At 36.0% G+C, this 26,489-nt stretch overlaps 1 protein-coding gene across 1 annotated transcript; it reads left to right on the top strand.

Annotated features, from left to right (window-relative positions):
- Positions 1 to 2,511: 2,511 nt before the first annotated feature.
- APPL1 (adaptor protein, phosphotyrosine interacting with PH domain and leucine zipper 1) lies at positions 2,512 to 24,275 on the top strand (the record flags this gene model as incomplete). Its single annotated transcript, XM_082487920.1, has 22 exons — positions 2,512 to 2,517; positions 4,719 to 4,817; positions 5,893 to 5,952; positions 7,883 to 7,954; positions 8,789 to 8,876; positions 10,231 to 10,272; positions 11,085 to 11,143; positions 11,632 to 11,778; positions 13,253 to 13,335; positions 13,440 to 13,598; positions 14,978 to 15,166; positions 15,650 to 15,692; positions 16,474 to 16,530; positions 17,253 to 17,344; positions 17,908 to 18,090; positions 20,412 to 20,461; positions 20,846 to 21,020; positions 21,121 to 21,157; positions 22,654 to 22,800; positions 23,058 to 23,108; positions 23,462 to 23,551; positions 24,110 to 24,275. 22 exons carry the CDS (start codon positions 2,512 to 2,514, stop codon positions 24,257 to 24,259), a joined length of 2,079 nt encoding a protein of 692 aa, XP_082344046.1. The 3' UTR covers positions 24,260 to 24,275.
- Positions 24,276 to 26,489: the final 2,214 nt, after the last annotated feature.

Below are 26,489 nucleotides of genomic sequence, written 5' to 3'. Positions count from 1 at the left end.
GAAGGGGAGGGCTCCAGTCAGCTGGGCACGCTGCGGGGTGCGGGAGCTGCAGCGGCGCAGAGTCAGCCCCGGTGGCCGCCATGCCCGGCATCGACAAGCTCCCCATCGAGGAGACGCTGGAAGACAGCCCTCAGGTAAGAGAGGCAAGACGCGGTCCGGTAGGTGGAGGCCAGATCGGGCCCACCCCGTGGGCGCCGGGCCTAGTGCTTCTCCCCCCTCTCTCTCTCCCCGCGTATTGCCTCGGGGAGACGCTGGGGAGCTTCGGCGGCGGTTGGGAGAGAGGGGAACCCTCCCGGCAGCGGGGCAGGGACGCTGGTGCATGGCCAGGTGCCTTCCTGTCCTCCTCGCCCCCGTGGCGTGGCAGAGGCTCGGGGCCAGGAGTGGCGACTCTCGGGCTGTCAGCTCGGGCAGTGCCCCCTGCGAGGTGTCCCCCCAGTCTCCGCGGCCCCTTCGTCCCGTCAGCATCGCCGCGTCCCCTCAGGTGTCCTGTGGGCTGATGAGCTGCTTGTGGGCAGCGACCTCGGTAGCGATTTTGCAGAGGTGCTGTGCTCGGGCATCGGGCGTCAGGGTGGTAGCATCGAGTCCCTTTCTTCCTCCGCCCCCGCATTTACATTCGTGATTTATTTTGGAGACATCGTGTTGACAAAGCTCGTCTTCACTTCTCAAGACGATTTTTCTTATCTTTGTCTTTTACTAAAAACGCTTTAAGCTTTAATAGATACGTATGAAAAGTAGTTATTGGATGAGGTTATCGTGGTGGCCGTTAATGCTGTGAGTAGGTGGGAAACGCGTGGTGCTGAGAGGCCTTTAATTGCTCTGGTATCTTCATTTCCATTTCTGCTGCTTGACCTTTGTCAGTAATGCCATATATTGCATTGGCATTTCTTTCATACTACTATTAAGCAGGAAGTGCTGTATTCAATTGCACTGGTTTCTCTTGCTGGCAGCAACAACAGCAAGTACTTTGTAGTGCTCTTAGACGTGGAAAAAAGAAACACTTTACAATATATTTTCTTTTCTTGTAGCCTTTTGAATTAAGATCCCTGATTTGCTGCATTGTTTATGTAGATGAGCAAGACTTCCTGTATTGTAATAGCATATGCATTGGTAGTTTTGATTCCCCAACCATAAGGAGAGAAACTTTCACTTGCTTAGTAGGGAATTTTAACCCCTAAAATGACAACCATTTTAACAAATCTACATCAAGTGGAGGGATGACTTAGAAAAGGCAACAACAGAAGGTGGCCATGTAGAAACTGTATCATTGCTTTCCAAAAGACAGTGCCCCATATAGCTCAAATACTAGATGTTAGATGAGATCTAGCCTGTAGTATGGTCTCTGGCCCAGAGACTAAATCTGATGTACTGTCATAAAGAGGAAGAATTTTTGAAAGTGTCATAATAATAGTAGTTTAACAAAATTATCTTTTGAAGGTCTGTTCTCAGTATATGGAAGTCATAACTATTCATATTTATAGGAAATGTCAAATGTAAGATTACCTTAGCATCCTTAAAAAGTGGGATGTAGGGTATTTTTTTCCAAGCACTTAAGACTGGAATGTCATGCAAATGCACATGCAAAAAAGTTACATACTGGAACATAATTATAAATTCTAGAATCTTTCATTTGAGGTTATTTGCGATACAGACTAGCAAAGCCTACCTCAGCCCAATGAGTTTGATGTGCTTAAACTATTAGATTTGCCAATATCTTCTTCTGTTTTAGGTACAAAATCTTACATCTTTCAGTAAACCTCATATTTCAGGGTAACCACCTCTTAGAAGAACTTAAGACTCTCTAGTCTTCTATTACTTTAGTTTAGTTCTGTTATTTTGAAATCAGTGCAACGAAAATGGCAACAAATGTTGCTTGAGGAAAGAAGAAACCTTGCTTTCATTAGGAGTTGCCATGACTTTCTGACTGATGTGTTCACACTGTAATATTGAAAAAGATCATCAACCTAGGTCATTGTTTAGTGGTGAACTATGGACTGGAGTTTTGCACCTTCAGACATGTCTCAGACACTAACTTTAGGTATAAAATAAACATCATATCAAACTTACTCTGTATCTGAGGGAAGGAAAGGCTTTTCTAAAGTGGCAAACCCCATTCATTTCCTAGTCACAAGATAAAAATTTAACCACTGTGTTTTTAGACGTAAACCAAATGCCCAGCTTAGATTGTCTTTTACTATGCAAAGCAGTGCAATTTAATTATTAACTTAGGGCATGTATTACACACATACTCACTGTTTACGTATATATATTTAGAGAGTTTCTGCTCAAACTTATTTGTATTCCCGAACCATTGCACAATAAAAAAGCCAAGAGACTTGATAGTACAGGCTCTATCTCATGTCACTTACCACTACCATACCTATTGTGACATAGAATGCTTAACAATTCACTGAGTTATAACAAGGTGGTTTCTTTGTGCAGCTTATCAGTGGTAGTTTCTAGTGTACCTGCTTATATATATATGGGATGAATGCATCTTTAAGAACATGCCAAATGATGGTAAGTTTTACCAGAAACATGAGTAAACAATTCCTCTAATTTTTGCTAAACAAATTCTACAGTGTTTGGCTTTAAAGAGTAAGCATAATCCAGAAACCTTACATGATATTCCTATAAAATTACAAGTTTGGGTTTATTTATGTTCAGGTTTAAAGGTCATGAGTATATAATTTAGTGGTTATGGTACTATGTAATTTTTCCTTTTGCATTCTTTCATGTATGTCTCCTTTCATGGGAGAGTCACAGCTATTAGGATGACACAACATGTTGCCACACCTGCCAAACATTTGAGTTCTCCTCCACCTCTTTCCCCCTCCACCCCCCTTTTCCACTTGCTTTACAAACTAGAACCACTGTTATATTAAAGTGATTTATTGTGTTGATGATGCTGTTTGATTATATACATTTTTTTTTATTCAAGTATCTTGTAGGTATTATATGATATCAAGTTAAATGAAAGAATTGCATCTCAAAAGAATGGTCAAATAACGTACTTTATGCAGGTTTAGTATGTACTCCTTGATTATGATTAAAAGCAGAAAATCAGAAAAGTAGCTGAAAAAGACCTCCATGCTTCAAGGGGAGATGGACTAAAGTCTACATCATTTCAAGACAAGTCTTCATCACAGGAAGAACTTTTAGTAATAAACCCCCCACAATTCATATGCAGTGCGATCCAGTGCTTTTCGCTAATCTCATCAGAGAGGTTTTCCTGATGTCCACACTTGTGTCAATGTTTCATTCTTTTTGCAGGTCCAATAAGGTCCTTCCCTTCCTCTTTGAGGAAACTACAGTTATTTAGCCTAGGGAAGACTGAGAAAGAAAATTTCCCATTTCAAGTGTTTAACAATCTTTTACAGTTATGTACTTACGATTCTTTCAGTTTTCTATCTGGATATTAATTTTAGTGTAAACCTAAAAAGAAAGCACAGCCCTCTTGCTAAAACGTTACTAGATTTAAAGGGTTTATTTTGTCAGTCTTGCAAGCGATAGTCCTGTTTGCACATCCAAGCATCCTAAACAATATTTAGCTTAGGAGAAGCTAGCATAGCCTGAGCAGAGTTACAGGGACATTTTCTGCTCTTCCCCCTTTTGTCTTGGTGAAAGCAAGCTATGCGATATCCTTGTGGTGAGGAGTAACATTGCTTCCAAGTACAAAAAGGATGCAAGAACACTGAGTCAGCATCTCATTTAAGCTTAAGGGCAAATTATGCCTGAGCAACCTGATTGCCTTCTTGTGCAGGGTCAGTCATTTCATGACATGGAAGAGCAGCGGATGTCATTTACCTTGACTTAAGCAAGGATTCTGACACAGTCTCTGGTAACATCGTTCTGGCCAAAATGGAGAGGTATGGACTGTGACCTCGGTGGAAAAAATGGCTGAATAGTTGGGCTTAAAGAGTGTAGTGATCCATGTTTTGAAGTCTCATAGGTAAACAGTGATAAAGAGGTTGATTTTGAGGTGGATACTGTTAAGCACCTTCATCAGTGATGCGGACAGAGCAATAGGATGCATAGTCAGCAAGCTTGCAGGTGACAGCAGCTAACAAACAGACTGACTGACAAGCTGGGGTAAGGACAAAAGGACAGATCTTTCCATTCCCTTTCACTGTGGAGTGATGAGGGGAAGAAATGTGTGTCTTAAGAAAAGCAAGATGTAGGTTGTACTGTTTTGTGTTGGTTTGGCTTTTAGTTCCGCAGTCTTTTGATCACAGAATTGACTGTAATTGCACAGGTGAATTATAGGTGCAAGCACAGCCAGCAACTGTCTTTGTGCAGGAGGGATAGTATCAGAAAGCCACAGCCTTTGATCTCACTGCAGAAGAAACGTGTACCTGGCATGCTATTTAATACCAGTCACCTTTATTTTTGTCCTCAGGGATGTACCATAGTGGGTCCAGTAGTTGACCACAGTTCCAACTTTTTTTATACACTTATTCATCTCCTTTGGTCCTTCCTCTCTGTAAATGTACTTGTATTAACATGGAAAGAGGCTGGCAGTAGGAGTGAGGCTCAGCTGTGATATCTTTAAGATTCTCTGGTATGCAACATGTATCATTCCTGTAAATAGTGTTGGAGGGTTTATAAACTCGTCAGTGATGAAACCTGAAACAATGCTATTTAAGTCTGAAATTCTGTTACCTTTAAATACTGCTTTGCTAACTTGATATATTAGTGTTTTGGCTGTTTTGTTTTTACAGACCCGGTCCTTGCTGGGAGTATTTGAAGAAGATGCTGCTGCAATTTCCAATTACATCAATCAGTTATTTCAAGCCATGCACAGAATATATGATGCACAGGTAGTGTTAATGAAATTCCTGAATGCACTGTAAAGCTTTTGAACCACATTTCATGTCTCTTGCTTTTTTTGAAATTACTATAAGCAATATTTTTTTAAACTTCCATATTTTTTAAATGTAGAAGTGAAATAAAATAAGAATCAAAATGATTGTTTTTCTGTACATTAAGGAGTAGTAAAGACTAAATTCTTGTGACTTCTTTTGCAACACCATTTCTTATGACAAATGAAAAGATTTTCCGGTCTTCTAGTAATTTTATTCTATTTCCTAAGTGCTTCTAAAGTGTTTCCTGTCATGATCTTAGTGTGTATAATAGTATGTACCAAGCAGGAGATTATTTTTTACCCACAATATATCCATGTTTCACTTATCATCTATAAGTAACTGCATTTTTATGCTAAAGGCAGAACCTATTTTGTGTGGGTTTCCTGAACAATGAGTTTATGGCTGTATTTTTAATTTGTATATACTTGAACTGTTTGACTTCTTTACTGATTTGTCACTCTTGCTTTTCATATTTTTATTTTACTGTTGTTTCTACTTTAATGACTAGTGTGTTTATTGTAGGTTTGCTGCTATGTAGTTTTATTTTACTGCCTTTCTATTTAGCTTTTAATTTCTGTACTTTCTCCTTCAACTGCATCATGAAAGATGAAGTTTCTCTATACCATGCATCTGCTAATTAGGTCTTCTCTGTGTACCAGTACAAAGCAAATTTGTAACCAGGTAGTACTGAGGTTCATTGTAATCTTTCCTTTACAGATAACAAATTCCTAATACTCAGTAACTAAGGCAGCTGATTTGAAATAATGAGATGCAAATATGCACTGCATAACATGAAAAATTCAGAAATTGTTGCACATAGTACAAGTTGTGAACTTGGCATTTATGAACACTGGTTACCTGTAACTGTCAGTAATGGAAGGGCAGGATGCTTAGGTTTTCTGAAAATCTGTAGTCAGGTTTTAAGTTCACATCTTTGATAGTTTCCTCTTCAAATATGTGATTTTTTTATTAATTTAAATCAAAAAGTAACAAGCTTTTGTTTGGTTTTTTTTTTTTTTGTTTTAATCAGAATGAATTAAGTGCAGCAACTCATCTGACTTCAAAGCTTCTGAAGGAATATGAGAAACAGGTACTGTGTAAATCATTGTTGTCTTTGTGTGGTCAGGACTACATGTTATTGTAGTCTCTTAGCTCCCAGAGCACAATGTAAAATGTATTTGGTCCAGATAAAATCAGCTGCTGTAGTTGGTGGCATGAATCTTTGCCAAAAGAATCTACTGTCTTCTTGTTAGTTTTTCCAACTAAAACAGAATGAAGTTCCTCATACCATGATGATTATTAGTAAGTTATGGACTATTTTACTTTTGGATCAGTGTTTTGGGGGTTGCTAAGGAGGGTGGTGGTGGGTTGTTTTTGTTTTATAGACCTGTTTATTGTTAAGTGCTTTAATTTTACTAGTCACAAAGAGAAGAGATTGCAGAGCAGTCTCCATTTAACAACCGAAATTTACTCTTATAGTGAGAATAATTCTCTATCTGTGAAAACGCAGATTGTGGAATCCATAACTTTCTCTACCGGTAGGAAACTCTTTATGGTACAGGCTGTTTGTAGCTATGCTGCTGGCACGCCTTTTCTGAGAAGCACGTTAAAAACAGAAAGTCACTCCTTTCAAGGAGGCTGGCTCTCCCTATCCTTATTCTCCATCTAATGAGGTGAACTGTAAAAAGTACTATTTATGAATTATTTTGGTTTGGTGAGTCTTTCTGGAAGGGTGAGATGACGCTTTATTTTTCCTTTGCTAATTGTTACGATGGAATAGGTGTAATGCAGATAGGCTCAAAACCACAATGGTGCTGATCCAAAAGAATAGTGAGTATTCGTACCTGCAGTGGTCCCATTAAGAAAAGATGGAGAAAGAGAGATGTAGTGCCCTTTTTTTTTTTTTTTTTTTTTTTTAAAAAAAAGTCTTATATTCCTAATGAGAGACTGGAAATGCTGCTTAAGATGTCTGTGCACAGTCTGAATTGTACGGGGAATTAAATTATTTCTGCTTTTTTCTTTTTTGTACAAGTAGCTGCAGTACTGTCATTTGGATTGTTTTAACATTGATACAATACCAAATTGTCTTGAATGACACAGCTATTTAATGAATTGCACAGTTTCTGCCGTTTTCTAGCAAAAATAGAGTATTTATAAAATCAAAATGAAAATGGTATTCTTATTCATTAGCAGTTACTGATATCAAAATATATACCGAATATCCTTTTTCAATTACAGTTTGTTACAGTTATTGAGAATAAGGAGGGAGTAACCTAACAAGCTATAAGGAAGTGCTCAAAATTTTTAATAAAGTTGGGTTTTTTATATTTCCAAGTGTAGAATGGTGTGAATTAAATTCCATGTAGAGCTGCTCTGAATTAAAAGAAGAATTAAATTAGCATTGGAACTTTTAACTTATTATTCTGATTTGTCTCCTTTGGACTGCGTTTTTCCCGGTCAGGAGATTAGCTTAAAAATACACAAATGTTTTAACTGGTTTCTTTCTTTTTTCATTTGTGACCATTTTGGTCATACTTTTGCCTCCATCAAGGCACTGCAAAGTAAACTCTTCTGGATGTAAACTAAACTCTTTTGGATGATTTAAAAATTTCACATAGTTTAAGAGCAAGAAGTTTAAGATGAACACCAAATATTGCTTAATTTTTGGTGACTTTAATTTGCAAAACTGGATGAAAACCTTTGTAGATGTCAAGTCTGCATCTTTCCTGATTTTTATTTTAAATAAAATCTTTTGATTAATTTATAAAATCTATTAATTAGAGTAATTAATTAATCTATTTTTAAAAATAGATTTTTCTTAAAAAATGAGAATTGTTCATGGCTTTTTAAAAAAAACATATTCCTTGTTCACGGGACAATAAAGGAGTGCTTCAGTGTATCTTAACTGTACAATATTTTAAAATAATGGAATACCCAATACATTCATAGACATGATTAATATAGTTTTGTGAATGGCAGAAAACACTACAAACAACATGTGTCCTTGTATTTTCTTTTAGCGTTTCCCACTAGGGGGAGATGATGAAGTTATGACTTCCACTTTACAGCAATTTGCAAAAGTGATAGATGAGGTAAGTACATGTATTTGTTTCTGTTACTTTGCTAACATTGTCATGTATAGACTTTAACTTGCTTAATTATTCCAGCCTTTTTTAAGATAGGAGGTACAGAAATGGTTTTCATTTGTAAGGTAATACTTCATTGTATATTGCAGCATATATGTAAAGTTATATAGCCTGAAGATAAAGAATCAGTTCAGCAAAATGAAGATACATTGTTGAGGAAGAATGTAGTTTAACTCAATGTAGATGTAGCCAAAAAACATTACAGAATGGCAGCTAGAAACGTTTTTTCATGAGGGTATTTGTATTGCCTGACTTCAGATACCTGACTGACAAAGGAACCTCCTGCTCTCTGGATTAGAGACACAGACCGACTCTTCTGAAAGACAGCTTAGTACCATTAAGAACTGAATCAGGATTTTTTTCTGTCATCCCTCTTGTCACTTTTAACACTACTTAAACAGCATTTTGGAAGGAAGAACACATTTTTTCTACCTCTGTAACCTGTGAAAGATGGGCTGTGATGTAGCTGGAGGGAAACTGGAGAAATAAATTGACTGGTCATCAGAAAGTATGAGGCCATCTTCTGACATGGTCCAGTAACTTGGAATAAAGTTGGAAAGGTAGGAAAAAATGCTAAACTCCAAAGGTCTTCTGTAAAGAGCTAGCGATGAGATCAGGAACCTAGAAAAGAATAGCTGCAAAAAAACGAATGTGCAAAATTATGTTTTGAGTTGTACATGTCATCTTTGAGCAAAATTGATGTCACCCTATCTTGATGTGATTTGATTTAGTCTTAGCACTGTTTTCCTGAAATTTCTTTCTTTCTCTTGTCTTTTACAGCTCAGCTCTTGCCATGCAGTACTTTCAACTCAACTTGCGGATGCAATGATGTTTCCTATTACCCAGTTTAAAGAAAGAGATCTAAAAGGTAGAGTGCTCGAACAAACACTGTTTTTATTAACAGCAGCAATAGCAAAACCATAGCATTTAATCTCCATAGCTCTTGTTTCACTAAATAGAAAACGTTACTTATTTTTCAGCTCTCAAAAGTATGCATCTCCCAATTTTTTTAAAAATTTAAGTTATATCTATTCATAAGACTATTACAGTTGAAGAACTTAGCACTACTACTGTTGCAACAAAAATATTACTTATATTATGGAAGCATTTATCTTCTACTCAAGATGAAAATTTTGCAGTTACTATAAACATTAGGAAGGAATAATTTTCAGGTAATTTGCATGTTCAGGCAGTATTTCTATATATCATAATACCATGACATCAATATAATGGCTGGACTAAACTCAAAGGGCAAAGTGCCAATGTTGTAGTACTTATTATGTTACTAAGATTTAGTAAGGTGGTTCTTTAAGCTTGCTGGTAATATAGGTGACTTCTTTTGTACAGGCATAAGATGCTTCCGACTTCTTATTTTTGTAACAGTTGTATCTTACTCTCCCTGGCCTAAATAATATGTAATGTGTCTGATTCTGATAGATTTTACTCAAGAGGCTGAAGTGAATAGACTGGTGTAGCAAATGGGCTTCAAATATAAATGATAAGAGTTAAACCCAAAATAACTTAAATCCCTAATGTGAACATCCTAGAGTGGGTATACCCAACATATGAACGTTTTAAGTCAAAATTGAAATAAAAATTACAACTCTTCCATTAGTCTTCTAGCTCTTTATGAATCCTGGAAAATATTTCTTTGGCAATAGTATGTTGCAAAATTATGGATTAAATAGATAATGCTTTTTGAGCAAGGGAAGGTGAGTATGTCAAGGCCAATGTTACTCCTCAGGACCTGAAAGAAATCTGTTAATATTCATGGAAGAAGCATTCCTGAGGTAATAATCACAATATAAATTATCCCACTGGAAGTTTTTAACCACCAACTTATGTAGTATTTAATGATACCATACTTCTCTATGGACTTGTTAGGCACTTTCTGTACTGCTTTTCCATCTTTTTTGCCTTTTCTTTACCATAAATTTGAACATAGCTTTCTGCTTGTTTATGTTGTAATATGACACGATACCACAATCAAGATCCGAACAAGTGTGAAGTATTGTACCGTTTTCTGACACAGTGAGACAATATAACCATCTAGAACATGAATAATTATAGGTAGGAAGAATCACAATGTGTTTGGGGCTTTCCATTGATCTAGTGATACTTCCCTATCTCCTGTGCTTCCACTTCCCCAACTCAGACCAGAACTGTAATATATAAATGTTATGTATAACAACTTATTTAAATTGTGATGTGTTGTTTTGTAGAGATATTAACTCTTAAAGAAGTTTTCCAAATTGCAAGCAATGGTAAGTGTAAAATACTTAATGTTATACATACTAGAAGACAACAGTATTATTGTAGATTATTTACTCAGAAAACTAGTAAAGATATTTGCATGGCTTAAATTAACTAATTAAGGTGTAATTTTTTTTCAGTGATACTTAGGCACCCAGCTTTCCTCGGTTCAGTTTTGTAAATCCCTGCTTTGTGTACCAAAGTGTTAAAGGAAATGGACAATATTAGTCTTTTTTACAATACTGTGAATGTATATATAATTATTAAATAATTTAGGATTATGCTACCAAAATTACTAAAACCAGTAAGGTGCTAGCTCACTTCTTAAAGTCAGGACAAGATTAATAAACAAATTTTAACCCCCTAAAATTAGTTTGATAGTTATCTTCCTTATCATCAGAAGTTACTTTTTTAGCTAGCTCTACTATGTCCTTGTAGAGAACATATTCTTTAACTAAGGATTCTGCTTCTCTTAGTGTAAATTGCTCCGTTGCTTTAGAAGCAAGAAACATTAGATGCAGGTTTTCATAATGTAAAGTTGTCTCTACTTGTAGAATGTTTCTCTCTTTGAAGACTATTAGATGTTTGGGGAAATTTGTAACAATTTGGCCATGTTTGCATCTGGTTAGAATTTTTCTTCAGCCCAAGTATTTGTGACAGTGAAGTAATTATAAACAGGCAAGAACAATTCTTAAAGGTTTTAATATGACAGAACTTAGCATTCAGCTGGCTGTGCAACACACAGTGATATAAAAGGTTTTTTGCTCTGGTTCATAAGTCATTAATTTAATAAATTATCATAAATTCTCTCTTGATTGCTTAGATCATGATGCTGCCATTACCAGATACAGTCGGTTGTCAAAAAGAAGGGAAAATGAAAAGGTTTGTAAAACAAAATACTTAATATAGAGATTTTTAGAGACGATAAGAAATATTTTTCATCTAATATGTATATTTATGATGGAAGACGATGTATGGCAGATTCCTCATGAAGGTTGATAGTTTTTGTTTTAGCAGTCTAGATAGTTTGCTTCAGAACAGAAAAGCAGGTTTCCTCAATACATTCCTGTCTTGTAACACTGAAAATGCTCTAAAATGAAGGTTGTGGTACTATACTCAAATTATTTTTGTAAAGAAATAACCATATTTTCTAGGGAGAAAAGAATGCTGTATTTGTTTTTCATGTATCTCTCACGTATAAGTTGGAGAAGTAGAACTGTAGGGTAAAATATGCAACTGCTGGTGACAGAGTATAGAACGTTACTGTGTTGTTTTTTCCATGCTGGCTCTAAAGCTGTCCAGAAAGCATGCAATGAATACCAAGTCTCAAACATTCCTTTTTCCCCTTCACCCTGTCTGTGTCTCTTTAGATCAAGGCTGAAGTTACAGAAGATGTATACACTTCCAGGAAAAAACAGCATCAGACTATGATGCATTATTTCTGTGCATTAAATACTCTTCAGTACAAAAAGAAAATTGCTATGCTAGAACCCTTGCTAGGATACATGCAAGCTCAGGTAATTTCATATTCTGAAAGCTGTAGGTCTGAAAGAAGATGTAAAAGTGCTTCATGAAGGTTGATGTACTGATTCATTGCAAGACCTCTTTTGCAGTCCAAGGAAGCAAATGGAGAAAAAGACATAGCCCATCCTCATCCCTGTAGCTGTCATAGCTGCTGCCATGACCGCTGTCATTAGCTGGCACTAGTCATTTCCCACTTGATATATGAATCTCATCGTGACATGTCTTCACTCCCATCAGAGGATCATTTAGGAAAGTCTGGGTGACAAATATAAAGGTCTAATTCTACCCCAAAACCCAGATGGTTAAATTTAATGCACTGCCTAAATTTTCATTGCTGGGTACTTTTTCCCACTGGATCACTAATGGAAATAATTGTGACGTTCATGCATGCAAGTCCACATGGAAGTGTGCCTTCCTAGAAAGTAATGTGGAGACAGTTAAACTCTTTCCTGTGGAAGCTATTCTGAGATGAGATAATCATCAAAGTCACATCACTAGTGTTTTCAATCAAGGGTGTGGAAGAACTAGAATGCTGGCTTGTTTTTCTTTAATATAAATGAGTTCACAATTGGTTTATTTGAGGATGGGTGCAATAGAAAATAAAACAATGACAAATTTCTTTGGAGAGACTTATTTTGTATTTTCAGAAGTATGTTGTCAATATCTTTTTTTTTAAAGAAGTCAAACTTTTCAGTATCTGGCATTGCCACAGTGTCCCAAGTAGAAATCAACTTCTACGCAGTGTCTGAAAGCTGTCCAAGTCCAAGAACTCTTGCTTCTTTTTGAAACTTTGCAGCTTGTATTTAAGAACTAAGCTCTAAATGTATTCCGTAACAAAGTAGGTAGTGCAACCTGTTGTTCAGGTGCAGGGTTTTGCTGAATCTAAGAATGGGAAGGGCAGGGCCGGGCCACGTGCTGTAGCTTCCTGTTCTGAGATTTCATGTGGCTATGCTCGATTTAGATGTGGCATTTTTTCTGGAGCAATATGGAGTACGTTGTTTTTAAGATACATATTGCCAGTTCCCCTTGGCAGGGTCCACGGTTAGAGGATATCCCCAGACAAGTCCTTACAGGTTTCCCCTCTCCTATGCCCCCCAAATAACCCCACCCATAACACAATAGTTAGCAAACGGGTGGGCTTGAAAAAACTATAGAGACACCTTGGGATCACTAAAAGATCAAACCTTGTTTCTTTTCCAGGGCAGTTTCTGCATATTTCTGTATTTCCTCCAGGGGGCTCTGTGCCCATCCTCTTGGCACAGTGAAATTGCACTGCAATGTCAGCATCAACCTTCACCCACAGACAAAATATGCATTCTGCTCCTTCTATTGAGAGGCTTTGGTGGGAATGAGGGATGAAAAGAGATTTCTCTGAGAAACTTTAACTTCCTCTAGTTTCATCTGTTGGTTGTTAATGTAGTTTTATTAAAGACTAAATTCTCCCTTTTCTTCCCCCTTTTTTTAAAGATAAGTTTTTTTAAAATGGGTTCAGAAAATCTTACTGAGCAGTTGGAAGAATTTTTGACCAATATTGGCACAAGTGTACAAAAGTAAGTTGTTTTTGTTGAATTTTAGACTATTATCAAGACAATTATTTCTTCTGTTTCTACTTTATTAATAAATTATCTTTGTTAATAACATGTTATTTACTTAGCGTTCGCAGGGAAATGGAGTGCGAAGTAGAAAACATGCAACAAACTATAGAGGACTTGGAAGTAGCTAGTGATCCACTGTATTTGCCTGATCCCGACACTACCAAATTTCCTGTTCATAGAAATCTAACACGGAAAGCTGGCTATCTCAATGCAAGAAAGTAAGACTAACATGTTACTTAAAAATTCCAGAATATTTAATTTTGGGAAAGGAAAGCTAAAAAAGGATGCAATTTTTTTTAAGTTAGCTATGCTGATTTTATACATGCTTAGTTGAATCAGTCACTTAAAGCAATTCTGTTTCTTTCTTTGGACTCCTTCACTTAATTAGTATTGATTTCATTGTCACACTGACATAGTGTCATTCAGGTGAAAAGCATAGTTATCCTGATTTTAGTCCAATTTTGCCTGAATTTTCACATCAAAAAGAAAAATCAAAGTTTAAGAGAATGTACTTTCACTAGATTGTAATTGGAAAACAACAAGATTTCGGCTACCAGGAGTGTTATGTAAGTATCTGTTAAAGCTTTGGGATTCAAGTTACTAATAAAATGTGACAAGCTTGAGATACAGGAGGCAAAACATTCTCTGTTAAGGGAAATACACTTCGAATGGCCTTCTCAATTTCATGAGGTAGACTTTTGTCCACTGGAGGGAGCTGTTACTACAGTTATTAAAGTCTAGCAGTTGATTTTTATAGTTATTAAAAATAAGTGGTAACACTCAGATTTTTTTCTGTAATTTATATAATAAGCTCCAAGGAATTTTAAAAAAGTGTAGATGGCTTTTACAACAACAGTTAGAGTAACATACTCACTGAATGAGGCATGAATTTCTGTAGTAGAACAATTGCAGCCTCTTCAATATTTATTGCTATCTGAGCAAAACAGGAAGCTAAACTGCAAGTGTTATTGATTTTTGGTTTCAGATTGTTCCTCTTCTGTTGTTACGGGGAAAAAAAAACAAAACAAAACAAAAAACAAACCAACAAACCCACATCATTAAAAAAAAAAAAAACCCGAACAAAAAAAAACCAAACCCAAACAATCTCTAACCAAAATTTTGGAAATCTTGTTGAATGGCAGAAAAGACTTGGAAAACTGAAATATCTTACCTGACTAAGCTAATGCTTAACACAAAGTTCTTCAAAACTTAGTCTTACACATATAAGTGCAGAGTTCAGAGTTCTTATCCTCTGAATTGTATGTATTGGTAATACATACAATTTGAATATGCGTATCATGTAAAGCAGTACCATAAAAGCTGAACATCTAAAATAATGCCTTTTTATTCTAAATTAAGTTTCACACAATCTAAGAAAGCAACTATTTTATGTATTCTTTGCCCAGCAATAGGTTTAGAATGAAATAAACAGATGGAAAGAGACTAATTTAGCTGTAAAGCTAACCTAAAACATTTAATGGGGAAAAAGTTTTCTTAAGTGCCCAGATGGTTTATTCCAAGTGATTTTCTTTTTGTTCTAATTTATACAGCTCAGCTGAACTCCTAATCTGCTAAGAACTTCTTTTTTATCTTTTAGTAAGACAGGGCTGGTATCTTCCAGTTGGGAGAGACAGTTTTACTTCACTCAGGGTGGAAATTTGATGAGCCAGGCAAGAGGTGATGTGGCTGGGGGACTTGTCATGGATATAGACAATTGTTCTGTAATGGCTGTGGACTGTGAAGACAGACGGTACTGTTTTCAGATAACATCTTTTGATGGTAAAAAGTAAGTATTCTTACATTACTGTTACCTGTAATACTAGACCCACTAATTAAGAAAAGAAAGATGGTCTACCTTTGGCTGGATTATAGCTTGATAAATTTTGGGGGTATTTAGAAGCAAAATCTGGGATGTCTTTTTAACTTTGTAATGTCTGGGTTTTTTATTTATCAGCTCTATAATGTAGATGAGTAGTATTTCAGAGTATAATTACTATAATCAGTTTACAATTGTGTATTATTGCATTTTGTGAGTGCTTAGGTATTACATGGGCACAATTAGAATTTTGTTCAACTGAAATGAAAACATAGATTTCTCCCCCTCCTCTGCACCTAATTAAGTGTTGACTGCACCCAGCACGTACACAGAATCTTCAGCTTTTCTTAGTTTGTTGTGCAATGTACAAACATGAAATTGAGTTTCCTTTCTGAATGTACTTGTGAAGCATTTTAAATAGACAGAATTGTCTTTTCCATTCTTCTCTTTCAGGTCTTCGATCTTACAGGCAGAGAGTAAAAAAGATTATGAGGAGGTAAGCTTATAGGAGGTTGGCATGGAGTCCAATGATTTTTGTTGCGCAGAACTATTTGTAACAATAGTTGGAGTGCTCATTTTATATTCTCTAGGCGCTGAGCAGTGAACTTTTAACTCATTCTATCCATAATGACCTCATTTGCCCTCAGATGCCTCACTGGAGGAAGGGAATTTATAGTCCGCTTTAGCAGCTAAAATTTGTGATATCCTTGGCTGCAGCTGCTGTGCTGTCTCTTAGCTCAGGTGACAACCCTACCAACAAGCTGGGGTTCAGTGAAACACCATATTTTTCTCCTTCAGAGAAAAGTTGAAAAGCAAGGAACAGGAGCAGCTGGTTTTCCGTAGCACAGGGAGAAAATAGTCTAGCTTACAGATGCAAGAAATGGGCAAATTCCACAAAAGGAAGATGGAATCTTTATAATGTCTTGAGGAATCAATGTCATCTGCAGTCACAGAACAAAGGAGTATGGAGAATCCCGTTGTTGTTTTTTTTTTTTAAATTCCTCAGAGTAGTGATTTAAGCTTGTTCTAGTTTTGATCTTCAGTGTGACTGAAATAATTTTTTCAAGTAAATCTGATATTGTAAGGTGCAGTATGCAGATAGGAGTGAATGTAATGACAAGGTGGGTGTGCAGAATACTGGTTTGACTCCCTGAAGTTACAAAGAAAGTGCCAAAAGTGCTGAAACTAGCCAACTCAGGTATTTAATCCAGTTTGTTTAAAAAATAAAACTATGAAAAATTAATTTTTTTCTTTTTTTTCCTCTCTCTCTTTTTCAGTGGATATGCACCATAAACAACATATCTAAACAGATATATCTAAGTGAAAACCCTGAGGTAATGGTACTAAAACTTATACTATAAGTAATATGTTATGATGGAGGTATGCACAAAATTAAAGAGAGATCAACTGGATCTATTTGGATAGCATAGAATTAAGCTGAGTACTTCCTACATGTCTAATTATAAGCTTTTCATGGTATGAAAGCATACAGTCCATTGTCATCTCCACCTAAATGCTCATATAGAAAGCATTTAGAATATGTGACTTTTATATTTGGTGTAACTTTGTGACATCTTCAAGAGCTTGTATTTGTATTTTGTATGTGATACTTTGTTACAAATTAAAATGACAACAATTCAGATGGATACATTTAATTTCTGCTAGAGGGAACTAACAATCTGAGGAATTTGATAAGCATAGCCGTTTTGTAGGAAAGACATATTTCCATTTCATGAAAGAGTTATTTGCCCTTCAAAGAGTTAGAAATTATTTGTTTCATGTAGAGAATTTGGGTAAGTAAATTAATGTCACTTATATAGTTTACATTTATATTTAAATTGTAAATTCATATTGATACAAACTTACATCGTGATTTTTACATGCTAAATTAGGGAATTGGCCCAGCAACTATGTTAGTAAAAATTAAGGAATGTAAGATTCTTACACAGGGTTGAGTTTATAACTTCTGTCAATTGTATATAAATAAAACTAAGATCTTAAAAGCTTATTTTGAGGAAAATGTGTTCAGTTATTTTTTCCAATCTCTGTATTGCAGGAAATTGCTGCACGTGTAAACCAGTCAGCTTTGGAGGCTGTTACTCCATCTCCTTCCTTTCAGCAGAGGCATGAGAGTATGCGGCCAACTGTGTAAGTTAATGAACGATAGGTCATTTGAGGAGCACACCTATAAAGAGAATCTTAGATAAAGTTCCAGGAGAAAAAAAAAAAACACAAAACTTTCTATGTTCAGAACTAAATCTGTGATAGGCTAGAGGAAAATTTCTTGAACTCACCTTTTTAGCGTTGTGTAGCATCCACTGTTACACGTAATCCAGATTTCCAGCTGGCTAGATGGTTTTGTTGGTTGCATCGTATGTCTGGTTTGTTGTATGAAATCATGAATTTTTTCTTAAGGTGCCCAGCTCCTGGAAGGAGACCTCAGATTGTTTTAACATCAGTATATAATCACATATGAAATATAACACAATCTGATGCAATTATTAATGCAAGTAGTAACTTTAACTTAAATTTGACTAGGAACGTAGACGCCATTTTTGTTTACTATACCCTGATCTTCGTTAGGTTTTAAGCTTTATTTTGTTTTATATCCAAGTTTTGGAATATTGCATTGGTCTCCCATATGGTTTAATTTATTATCAATCACTCTGAAACTAAGATATCTTCATTTTGATTTTTTTGTTTTGTTTTAGACAATCTCGTCCTCCTGCAGCTCGTACTAGCAGCACAGGGTCACTGGGATCTGAATCAGCAGCTTTATCGGCACTTTCCTTGGATTCCCTTGTTGCCCCTGACACTCCTATACAATTTGACATAATTTCTCCAGTTAGTGAAGATCTGCCTGGGCAAGCAAAATCTTCAGGGCAGTCGGGCAGGTAGGAAATGTAGAGGAAAGGAAAAAAATTCCTGAAATTAATATTATTAATTTTAAAACAAACAAACAAGAAAACCATGTTTAGGGTGCAGCTCCAAAACACACATTGCCTTTGCCTTGACTCATGTCACAAAATTTGCAGCAGCCAGTGAAGGAAATCTAGTTTTTTAATTGTTAAATAGACTTGTAAAAAAATGGTTTAATTACATGCACTAGATTCAAGGTGTAGTTTTCTATTTAGCAGATGCTTTTCTTGCTTTAACAGCTAATGCTTTTATTCTTGATTTATTTCAATCTTTTGGTTTCACAAAGTATTTTCCTTTCCTATTGCTTGCTCACCCAGCAGCTTGGGTTATTTCCTCTTGGAAACTCAAGAGAAATTTGGTAGCCCTGCCTCCAGGTGATGATGGCATACGATGACACTCTTCTTAACCTGAAAGGTGAGTGAAAATGATCTAGGCTTCTAGAGTAATCTCATATACAGACAAGTTAAAATTGTCTAAGAGCTCTTCCCAAAATATAAAAATATTTTTTCCTACTTGTTTTTTTGTAAACTTCCCATTCAAAAATAATAATAAAACCCTGTAAATCTGCACTGCATTTCTGGAACTGTATGTACAGAATTCAGGTATTAAGAAAACGTAATTGCAGATCCAGCTGCTCTTAACAACAACAAAAAAAGCCCAAAAGCTGAAAACTAACTTTCGTGACTCTAGTCACAATAATGTGTTCTATCCCATGCACTCTAGAAAAATATTTTAATTTTCAGTTGCACCTCACAGATACATAAGAGTTAAAATTATATATTTTCAACTCCTTGTTTTGGACAGTTTTGTTGTTGTTGTTGTTGTTTGGTATAGCAGGGTAATCAGTTGGCTAACTAGATCCTTAAGAACATATTGATTTAAAATAGACTTGAACTGTATTCCAGGAAGTGGAAAGGTTAATACTTCAGCTAAATTCATGTCATCAGTTATAATTCCATTCTAGAAAAACATATTTTCATAGCAGAAATGATAGAGTTGTGCTCAGTATTTTAAGTTAACCGTCACTGTCAATAAAGAAGCGCAGTGTTTGTACAGGAGGCAACATGCCACCTTAGAAATATTAGTTACTTTAAAAAAAGACTTTCTTTAGTTTCTGATACTGATGACATATATTTAAATTTTATTTTTGCCTTTCGAGAGATCCTGTGAGATTTTACGTTTACTGTTCCATTCTAATTTTAACTGACAAAAGTCTGAGCAATAAAAGATTCTAATAGAAAGAGTTTCCCTTTAGTGTGTTTACACAAGTCAGCATTTACTGGGATGATTCTTGATTGAGTCCATGTTATATAAACATATAAACAATGTCATCTTGACTTCAGAGTCCAATTTAGAACAATTTTATTACTTTAAACTAGACATCTTTTAACTAAAAGATTTCATTGATAAAATAAAACTGGCAGTCAGTATGACATGTAATTGAACAAGAGAGATTGATACATTTTTTTCTCTTAGTTCTGAAATTTGCTTTAAGAACACTAACTATTGAGAGGTGACATCTTCATTACTCCCCTATAAAACCTAATTTGAAGTTTATTGAACCCTTGATTATAGTTTTTCAGCTAGCAGTTAGCCAAAGAGAAAGGTTTTTTTCCTCTTTAGAAGTTTTAAATAAAATTTCCCTATTCCCCATACTCTTTTCAGCATTGCTTTACTGCTTTTGAAAAATACAGACTTGGAAGCCTAGAGTATTTTCACTTTTCACTGTAACTGAGAGCAATTCTGTCTTTGAGAGCCAGAAGTGTCCACATTTCTCTTGACCCTCTAGGAGTAAAACCCCAGTGATGTTTTCAGAAAGCTGCATTTGAAACAAAACCAGTGACTTCTCTTCAGTAAGTAATTCAACAACTTGAGACAGTGATGAGAAGCATGGTGTTCCTGTGGAGTACTGAAAGGACTAGCTTTTGGCCGTACTTCCTGAAGCTGTTCTGGGAAATTTCATCCCCTAAAACTATACCTTTTCAAATATTAACAAGGTCTTGACTTGGGTTTTATTCAGATATTAAAAAATACCATATGAGCAAAACTGTCTATGGCAGCAATAGGACAATAATATCTGGTATTTTTTGCATCATTTGAGCCCTCAAATATAGCAATGTATGTCTCATTCCTGATTAAATTGCTTGTCGATATGATTTATCATATGTTATTCCTCCAGATTACAAATCTGTGAAATCATTACATGTTCTTATTTGATGCAGCATGAGAGTACTACATTATTCATTAGTGGTTCTTGCAATCTGACTCCCGGTTTAATGTTTTCATTTTTTAATAGACGCACAAATCCTTTTGGTGAATCTGGAGGCTCAAAATCTGAAACAGAAGGTAAAGCAAAAATTTTATTTCAATGCAAAATAAGAAAAAATATAATTTGAAAATTATTTTTCTATTTTAATCTGTAGCTTCTCTCTTCTAATTTAACATCAGTTTTAGAATGCTTAGTCACATTGGCAGTGTAGCAGACGAGTTAAATCAGGCTACTGTCTGAAAGTCTTCTAAAAAGAATTCATTGCATCTTTTGTTTATATTAAACCAAATGAAAAGATGTGTGACTTGCTGTTTAGTAATTGTACGTCTAGTTCCTAAGTATGAGCAATCTCTTTCCAAGTTACTAAAAGTCTGGAGTTTCCCTGACTGCAGTACATCTTTGGGTTTGAATGGAAGACCCAAAATGGACTTTACTTTTTTCAATGCTCTTCTTTGTCTTAGATTCAATTCTTCATCAGTTATTTATTGTAAGATTTCTTGGCTCTATGGAGGTGAAGTCTGATGAAAGTCCAGATGTTGTTTATGAAACAATGCGTCAAATACTAGCAGCTCGTGCCATCCATAACATTTTCAGGATGACAGAATCACATTTATTAGTCACTTGTGACTGTTTAAAGTAAGTTTGCTTCCTGCCTTCTACTGATATTTATTTACAGAATGATCTTTCACTTTGGTAAAATTTACTTTCTGGTTTGTTTTTAAAAACAAATTTTTAGGTTAATTGATCCACAGACACAAGTTACAAGACTACGAGTAAGTAACTTTATTCTGTGATTCTGTGATTTTAAGATAAATACCCAGCAATGTAATTCTTCTAGTTTAAAAATAATACTATTAGATGTTAGCAAAAATCACTGACAGCATGATTTCCAGATAAATTTCCACTGAAAATAGGAGACTAATTCATACATTTAAAAATAGACAGGAAAACACTAGCAAATCAGGTTTAAGGGAAGTGACTTCAGAAGGTCAAGTAGGCTTTCGAAACTTCCCCCCTCCCCCATGATTCGATAGGGTAAAATCTTAGGAAAACAGAATATTGTATTTTAACAATGTGTTTGATTATAGATATTTATATTGTTAGTAGAGAGGTAACATTAAGGTTGGAGCCAAATTAGTTCTTAAGTCTAAAAGGGTTTGCTTTGTGTTTGGGTTTTTTGCTTCTGTTTTGGGTTGTTGTTTTTTAATGCATAATTGCATTGAGTGTGTTGTACGGTTTGTGGGTTTGTTGTTTTTTTTTCTAATTCTTTACAAAAAATGCGCTTGGAAAGAAGTCAGTCAAATTCTTCATAGGATATCAAATACGGCCAGCTTAATTCTTCAGTAATAGCAGCCTTTATTTTCATATTTCAGATCTGTTCCCCACCTTCCCCCTTTTCTCTACGCACAATTTATGCTCTGTCATTAATTTCTTTGGGTCTTCTTTTAAAAGCATCCATGTTTTTTTGAGACTCCGAATCGCTTTCATTTCCGTAAAAGGAAATCCTAAGCATGTGAAAATGTCGTGATATTTCACATAGTGCTTTTTAATTTCTTTGCCCTTGTGGCGTTAAGTTCAAAACTGCCCCAAAGTCGTAAGCTTTTACCTGTGAGACATGGCAACTGGGTGCATGTGCAGTATTCCAAATGTGTACATTTAAAGTTAGAAAAAACTCTTACCCTGTCAGTTTATAACAGTTGTAGTAGGGGCCATGAGAATTTAAAAACTTATCCTTTGGTAAGTCTTAAAAAGATGCATTTGAAATTTCTAAGTCCACCCTCTTTTAGGAATGAGAATGTAAAATAGTTTTATTGTAACAAAATAATGAAGATATGTGGTTTGTTAGTTTGGGGTGGGTTTTTTTTTACTTTTATGTAATACAGGAGAGCTGAACTAACTGCAGTAAAGATTTTGGAGAAGTAGTGACTTTATCTGGAACCAAATACTGAAAGCTTAGTCACAAATGTAATTTGTATGAAGGGTGTATCTTTAAAGAAAAAAAAATGGCTGAAAGGCATTGCAAATGGGATCCCCTTTTCTTTCATTGAGTTTGTTTTTAGACATTTTCCTATCTTTTGAATTACTTAATTCCTGCCTTCTAATCTAATGTTCTGTGTTTTGTAATTACATGTTTGGTCGGGTTGTGACTTCTTTTGGTGTGGTTGTGTATTAACGATATTGAAGTAATTAACGTGCAGTATATTGAAACCTTGTATAGAAAATGTTTGAAAGCAGTTTTAATATCTCCGTATTTGATCCTTTTTGGCAGTTTCCTTTGCCCAATGTAGTCTTGTATGCTACGCACCAGGAGAATAAGCGCCTTTTTGGATTTGTGCTTAGAACTTCAGGAGGGAGAGTCGAGAGCCGCCAAACTTCCGTCTGCTATATATTTGAATCCAATAATGAAGGGGAAAAGGTATTGGTGATGGTTATACTTGTATCAGTTTTGAACCTGATGTGGATTCCAAGATGTTAGATCCATTTAAGCTGCGTAAGCAACTTGTTTCTATGGGAGAGTATTTTGTTGATGTACTGAAAAACAGTTAAAGACGACAGTTTAAGTACCTGCAAGTGCTTTAATATGCTATCATATCTAGTTTGGGAATCTGGTTTAATTTTAAAGGTATTTTTATTAGACTTTTTCTGATTATTTCGAATCTGTTTTGTGTTTAGATTTGTGACTCTGTTGGACTGGCAAAACAGATAGCTTTTCACGCAGAACTGGTAAGAATCTTTTGGGGCACAAAGGACCCTTGTGAATGGAAGGGAGAGAGTATATTTTGTATGTGTAATAGAATGTGTTCTGCAAGATGCTTATAGATGCAGTAATACTCTTGTGTATTTTAAAGGATTGGTTTTCTAGAATTTAAACCTGAGATAAAAAGACTGAGCACTGTCTATCGTGGAACAATATTTAAGATAGGATTTGGCTTGATACCTTTAACAAACATAAGTCCTTTAAAAGAAAAATAATCAAAACAGTAGTATAATAGTTTTGATCAAACTCATATAAATTGGTAGTGTATCAAACATCTCAGGCTGTTGTTACTCACTTTATTTACATTTTTGCCCTTTAGGATCGAAAAGCATCAGAAAAGCAAAAAGAAATAGATAGAGTCAAAGAGAAGCAACAAAAAGAACTGAATAAACAAAAACAAATTGAAAAGGTACATTTCATCATTATTTCTTAATATTCTTTTTTTTTCTACTTTTGTTTGCAGTTTTGTACTCCAGTGGAACGAAGTTAATTATTAGAAGTATTTCCTGTGCAAATTTGGTATAGTAGTTTTTAAAAAGAGCTCTTCTGAGGAGATGAACCACAAAACATCTTTATAGGAGCACTTAAGCTTGAAGTGCTTGAAGGAACACGCATCACAGGCCCAAAATAACTTCATTTGCTGATGAGGGTTCAGTTACACAGTGAGGGAGGGCTCCAGGGAGTGGGCTGTAGCTGAAGATACTTGGTCTGACCTGCTGTGTTTTGTGGATTATAGGTACAGAGGTGTTAATGTGTTAGCTGTTCTGGTAATGCCAGCTACTGAAATGTAAATGTTTTGGTTTCCTGTTCAGTTTTTTAATTCCATCTGTACAGGGAGTTGTCCATTGATAGTATTAAAAGATAGATAGTTTATAAATCATAATAATGGTATCCTGTTAGCAATTGTAGATGGCTTTAAAGTTAATATTCTTTTTTTGATTTTCCACCCTGCCCCTTCTCAAATTAGGACTTAGAGGAGCAAAGCCGGTTGATAGCTGCTTCCAGCAGATCAAACCAGAGCAGTGGAGAAGGACAATTTGTAGTCCTTAGCAGCAGCCAGTCAGAAGACAGTGATTTAGGAGAAGATGGAAAGAAGAAGAGAGAATCTGAAGCCTAAGGTTGCCCACTTTATTAAAATTGGAATCTTGGCTGTATCTGGTGAAATGGCACAAGTTCTACAAGAAGTGAAATGTAGGTGAAGGGTCTGTTGTATTTATATAAAGACTTCACAATATGTAGACCCTCTCATGCCTTGATTTTTCTTTCTCAGTTAAGTGATTTCCATTTTCATGTCAGTATAATTTCTCTTCTGTACACCAGATGAAGCATGGTGATACCACCATGTTTATTACAAAATTATGTTTTCTCAAGGCTTCTCTGCAGTATGGAAAAAAACTGTGGGTTTTTTTTTCCCCACTTACATCTCTGTGCAATTGACTGCTCTTGAAGCAAAACTTTTAAACTCTCATTGGACTTCAGCAGTACACTGAAATTTGTTCGTTACACTGCAAGTATGGAGAACACCTTGCTGGAAACAAAAGTAGATGTCCAAATAAGACAGCACTAAGCTTTACCTAACTTGTTGCACATAACTGTTCTTAGATTTAGAAAGAAAAATCCTGATTACCATCAGTGAGATGTGCAATAGTTCCAGACAGATCTTATTTTTTGTTTCATATTGCACTGTATGATACTGTCTTGATTGTTTTGGTGAATATAATGCTGAAAGGCTGCTCTTCAACAGCAGAAAAAATACTGTCAGACCTAGATAAGAGCTGATGAGACACAGTTGCACTTTGCTGCGTGAGGAACGTATAAAGCATTCCTTATCAAAAGATAAGAATAATGTATATATTCTTGTAGCACAAGTGCCACGTTGTTGGTTTTTCCCCAGTACATGTAATAACAAGCTGTAAGCCTTTGACTTCACTTCTTATAAAACATGCTTAGAGTTGCAGGAACATCTTGAATTCCGTTATTTGAAAAATCTTCTGAATATGTAAATGCCTTGCCACCAGTACACTACACTTACTGAAAAGGAGTTGAGGCTCTTTAAATCTTTTTATGGGAAATGATTTTGCAAACAGAATCTACTAGCTCTGAAGTCAGACACTATGCTAATCCTACATCCTGCAAAGCATTTTTCAAAACAGTGTCTGTTTACAGCTTGTAATTTGAACTGTGTTCCATACCCTGTGTAATATTTATTTTGTATAGTACTAAATGTGCATTCACCTTTTGATCCAGAAGAGAAAACTTGTTTGAAGAGAAATATTTATTTTTGCACTAATTACTATAAATACTAAAATCCAGTGGAACAGAAGATGTCTCTCTAATAGTGGCATGAAAATAACAGGAAATGTAGAAAGAGAAGAATATGCTTATACTCCAAGTTATACTCCAAGTTGTAATATAACAGTGTTTTACAGTTCATTGCAGGGCATTTCTGGTGTTCAGGAATGGAAGCAATTTTCAGAATATCTCCCTGCTGCTGGTGGCCCAGCCCTTCATAGCTGGAGTCGCTCAGTGCTGATAGAGTAAGTGAGGAATCTCTGGCCCTCTCTGCTAGATGTCTGTAGGTGCATAGAGGGATCTGTATCCTTAACTCTCCTCATGCACTGGAGTGGCCCTGTGTTGGCTAAAGATGACAGTCTCCTCCTGCCCCTTACGCTAGAGATGCAAACTTCTGTGCAGAATTTCACTGCATGTGGCTCCTGGCACAGGCAAGAAGGTGGAGCAGCACCTGGGCCGGGCTAACAATCTGCTGCACTGGGGCTGCTACTGCAGCAGCAGCTGGAGCAGCTCTTGGAGCAGACATTTCTGGCGCCACAGCCTGTGGCAGGGCTTGAGCAGCCTCGGGAGGGGGGTCATGGTACCCCTGCCTTGAAATAGGAGGTGGGCGGGGGAGGCTGAGCAGCAGAGACCCTCCAGGTTCTTCTCCTGAGTTAGTTAGCAACTCCTGTTCCAGTACATTTTTTATCTTCAGAGTAGCTGGTCACTTTCAGAAATATCTGCTTTTGCTGTTGCCCAGTCAGGCCAAATGGCATTGCCCTGTGGCCAAATTTGGCTAGCACACTGTCACATGGACCACACAAATCTGAGGGTTTTTTTCTAAAAAGGAGTGGCAGTTTTTATTTCATATATAGTCTTCTATTCTCATCTCTCATCCTTAAGAGACTGGTTTTATTCTTGCCAACAAAAATGTATAGAGAGGCAGCAAATCCAATATTTTTTTTTTTTTGTGCCTAAATCCAGGCTTACAGATAGTTGCATGGCAGCCAGTTGTCCTGTGCAAATCGTTCCAGTTCACGTTTCTTTCTCTTTGTTCTTTTTTGTTTGTTTTTACT

Source organism: Vanellus vanellus, assembly GCF_965231255.1.
Source record: "Vanellus vanellus genome assembly, chromosome: 9".
Classification (NCBI taxonomy): Eukaryota; Metazoa; Chordata; class Aves; order Charadriiformes; family Charadriidae; genus Vanellus; species Vanellus vanellus.
Note: the sequence above shows the minus strand (reverse complement) of the source record. Positions and strands in the feature narration are given on the sequence as shown.